At 44.4% G+C, this 4,060-nt stretch overlaps 2 protein-coding genes across 2 annotated transcripts; both read left to right on the top strand.

Annotated features, from left to right (window-relative positions):
- Positions 1–1,358: 1,358 nt before the first annotated feature.
- Positions 1,359–2,611, top strand: LOC104273131 (ribosome-binding protein 1-like; the record flags this gene model as incomplete). The annotated part of the gene is made up of 2 exons (XM_009868349.1): positions 1,359–1,970; positions 2,570–2,611. Coding segments are annotated over exons 1-2 (654 nt in total), but the record flags the coding sequence as incomplete, so codon positions are not given.
- Positions 2,612–2,946: 335 nt separating this feature from the next.
- On the top strand, positions 2,947–4,022 carry LOC104273130 (cylicin-2-like; the record flags this gene model as incomplete). Its single annotated transcript, XM_009868347.1, has 1 exon — positions 2,947–4,022. A coding segment is annotated over exon 1 (1,076 nt), but the record flags the coding sequence as incomplete, so codon positions are not given.
- Between the last annotated feature and the right edge of the window lie 38 nt (positions 4,023–4,060).

Genomic DNA, 4,060 nt, shown 5'->3' with positions numbered 1-4,060 from the left:
AGAGGTTCAAAGAGGCTGAAAGAGGTTCAAATAGGGTGAAAGAGGGTCAAAGAGGTATGAAGAGGTGCAAAGAATATCAAAGAGGGGAATAGAAAATTGAAGAGGGGAGAAGAAGGTTAAAGAAGTACGAAGAGAATCGAAGAGGGTCGAACAGGCTGGAAGATCAGCAAAGAGGGTGAGAGACGGACGAAGAGGGGCAAAGAAGCACAAAGAGGCACAAACAGGCACAAAAAAGCACAGAAAGGGACGAAAAAGGGCAAAGAGGGACAAAGAGGAACAAAGAGGCAAAACAATGCACAAAGAGGCACCAAGAAGCACAAAAAGGGACAAAAAAGGAGCAAGAGGGTGAAGAGGTTTGAAGAGGGACAAAGAGGGATGAAGAGGTGCGAAGAAGGGCGAATGGGGGCAAAGAGGAGTGTAGAAGTTCAAAGATGGATGAAGAAGGGTAAAGAAGATCAGAGGGGAAGAAGGTCAAAGAGAGGTGAGGAAGGTCCAAGAGGTTCAAAGAAGGTTGAAGAGGATCAAAGAGGAGCAAAGAGGGACAAGGAGGGGAAAAGAGAGGCAAAGAGGGACAAAGAGAGGTGAAGATGGTTAAGAATGGCAAAGAAGGTCAAAGCGGAGTGGAGAAGGATGAAGAGGGGCAAAGAGGAACAAAGAAGGTCATAGAGGTGTGAAGAAGACCTAAGAGGAGCAAAGTAGAGTTAAGAGGGCAAAGAAGGTCTAGGAGAGGTGAAGAGGGACAAAGAGGTTTGAAGAGGGGCAAAGAGATACAAAGAGAGACACAGAGGGACAAAGACGGACAAAGAGGGACAAAGAGGGACAAAGAAGGACAATGAGAGACGAAGAACGTCAAAGAGGGACAAAAACTCGAGGAATGTCGAATAGAAGCAAAGAATGTTGAGGAAGTGTGAAGAAGATCGAAGAGGGGCAAAAAAGATCAAAGAGGGGCAAAAATGATTGAAGAGGGGCAAAAATGATCGAAAAGGGGTAAAAAAGGTCAAAGAGGGGCGAAGATGGTTGAAGAACGTCTAAGGGAGTTGAAGAGGGACAAAGAGGTGCGAAGAGGGGAATAGAAGGGGCAAAGAGGGAAAGAAAGGCACAAAGAGGGTCAAAGAGGGCCAAAGAGGGCCAAAGGATATGAAGGATCAAAGAAGACAAAGGCATAAAGAATATCAAAGAAGGGTGAAGAGTGACAAAGAAGTGTGAAGAAGGCCAAAGAAGGTCAAAGAAGGTCAAAGAGGGGAAAAGACGATCAAGGAACATCGAAGAGAGGCGAAGAAGGTCAAAGAGGGTCGAAGAGGGACACAGAGGGACCAAGAAGGTCAAAGAGGTGAGAATAAGATCAAAGAGGGGTGAAGATGGTCGAAGAAAGTCGAAGAGGTGGGAAGAGGGGCAAAGACTGTCTAACAGATGCGAAGTGGGGCAAAGAGGCACAAAGAGGGTCAAAGAGGGTCAACGGAGGACATAGAGGATCAAAGAGGCACAAAGAGCCACGAAGAACATCAAAGAGGCATGAAGATGGGCAAAGAGGGGCAAAGAGGGTCGACGAGGGACAAAGAAGGAGAAAGGATGACAAAGAAGGACTAAGAGGGACAAAGAAGTTCAAAGATGGTCGAAGAGGAGCAAAGACGAATAAAGAAGGACAAAGAGGTGGAAAGATGGGGGAAGAAGATCAAAGAGGTGCAACCAAGATCAAAGAAGGTCGAACAGGCGTAATGAAGGTCAAAGAGGGGCGAAAGGATCAAAGAGGGGTGAAGCAGGGCAAAGAGGAAGAAAGAAGGTCAAAGAGGGGCAGCCAAGGTCAAAGAGGTGAGCAGAAGATCAAAAAGAGACAAAGAGGGTCAAAGAGGGACAAAGAAGGTCAAGGAAGTTCAAAGAAGGTCAAAGAAAATCAAGGAAGATCAAAGAAGGTCAAAGAACGTCAAAGAAGATCAAGTAAGGTCAAAGAAGTTCAGAGAAGGTCAAGTAAGGTCAAGTAAGGTCAAAGGAAGGTGAGACAATGCCAGAGAAGGCCAGAGATGGTCAAGGAAGGTCAAGGAGGGTCAAAAAGGTCAAAAAAGGTCAAAAAAGGTCAAATAGGTCAAAAAAGGTCAAAAACGGTTAAAAAAAGTCCAAAAAGGTCAAAGAGGTCAAAAAAGTCAAAAAGGTCAAAAAGGTATAAAAGGTCAAAAAAGGGTCAAAAAAGGTCAAAAAGGTCAGAAAGGTGAGAAAGGTCAGAAAGGTGAGAAAGGTCAAAAAAGGTCAAAAAAGGTCAAAATGGTCAAAAAAGTCAAAAAAGTCAAAAAAGGTCAAAGAGGTAAAAAAGGTCAAAAAAGGTCAAAAACGGTTAAAAAAAGTCCAAAAAGGTCAAAGAGGTCAAAAAAGTCAAAAAGGTCAAAAAGGTAGAAAAGGTCAAAAAAGGGTCAAAAAAGGTCAAAAAGGTCAAAAAAGGTCAAAAGGTCAAAAAAGCTTAAAATGGTCAAAAAAGGTCAAAAAGGTCAGAAAGGTGAGAAAGGTCAGAAAGGTGAGAAAGGTCAAAAAAGGTCAAAAAAGGTCAAAATGGTCAAAAAAGTCAAAAAAGTCAAAAAAGGTCAAAGAGGTAAAAAAGGTCAAAAAAGGTCAAAAATATCAAAAAAGGTCAAAAATATCAAAAAAGGTCAAAAACGTCAAAAAAGGTCAAAAAGGTAAACAAAGGTCAAAAAAGGTCAAAAAAGGTCAAAAAAGGTCAAAGGTCAAGAAAGGTCAAAAAAGGTCAAAGAGGGACAAAGAGAGTCAAAGAGGGTGAAAGAGGTTCAAAGAGTGTCAGAGGTGTGAAGAGAAGAGTTGCGAAGAATATCAAAGAGGTGCGACCAGGGAAAAAGAGGGACAAAGAAGGTCAAAGAAGGTCAAGTAAGGTCAAAGAAGGGGTTTAAGAGGAGCTAAGAAGTTACAAGTAGGGCTAAAAAGTGTGAAGAGGGTCAAAGAGGTATGAAGAGGGTCAAAAATGTTCAAAGAAGTTTGAAGTGGGGCGAAGAAGAACAAAGAGAGGAAAAGAAGGTTAAAGAGGTGCGAAGAGGACCGAAGAGGGTGGAAGATGGGCAAGGAGGGTCAAAGACGGACAAAGAAAGAGGGACAAAGAGGGACAAAGAAAGAGGGACAAACAGGGCTAAAGATGGCCAAAGAGGGCCAAAGAGGGTCAAAGAGGGTCAAAGAGGGCCAAAGAGGGCCAAAGAGGCACAAAGAAGCACAAAAATGGACGAAAAAGGGGTGAAGAGGGCCAAAGAGGCACAAAGAGAAACTAAGAAGGGCGAAGAGGGACAAAGAGGGACAAAGGGGTACAAAGACGGACAAAGAGGGACAAAGAGGGACAAAGGAGGACAAAGGAGGACAAACCAGGATAAACGAGGACAAAGAAGGAGAAAGGAGGACAAAGGAGGACAAAAAAGAACAATGGAGGACAAACGAGGACAAACGAGGACAAAGAAGGACAAAGGAGGACAAAAGAGAACAAGGGAGGACAAAGGAGGACAAAGAGAATGGCGGAACTTGAAGCGAAGAATGGCAAAAACGGTCAAAGATGGTCTAAGATGGACAAAGGTGGTCGAAGACGGACAGAGAGGGGCAAAGAGGGACAGAGAGGGGCAAAGAGGGACAGAGGGGGACATGGGCAAAGAGGGGCAAAGAGGGGCAAAGAGGGATATAGAGGGACAAAGGGCAACAAAGGGGGACAAAGGGGGACAAAGGGGGGCAAAGAGGGACAAAGAAAGTGGGACAAGGAAAGAGGGACAAAGAGGGACAAAGAGGGACAAAGAGGGACAAAGAGGGACAAAGAGGGACAAAGAGGGACAAAGAGGGACAAAGAGGGACAAAGAGGGACAAAGAGGGACAAAGAGGGACAAAGAGGGACAAAGAGGGACAAAGAGGGACAAAGAGGGACAAAGAAGGACAAAGGAGGACAAAAAAGGACAAAGAAGGACAAAGACGATGGAGGAACTTGAACAGGAGCGAAGAAGGGCAAAAAAGGTCAACGATGGTCAAATAGGGACAAAGAATGTCAAAGAGGGGCAAATAGGGGAAAAGGGGGACAAAGGGGAACAAAGTG

Source organism: Apaloderma vittatum, unplaced genomic scaffold, assembly GCF_000703405.1.
Source record: "Apaloderma vittatum isolate BGI_N311 unplaced genomic scaffold, ASM70340v1 scaffold16634, whole genome shotgun sequence".
In the NCBI taxonomy this organism is placed as follows: Eukaryota; Metazoa; Chordata; class Aves; order Trogoniformes; family Trogonidae; genus Apaloderma; species Apaloderma vittatum.
Note: the sequence above shows the minus strand (reverse complement) of the source record. Positions and strands in the feature narration are given on the sequence as shown.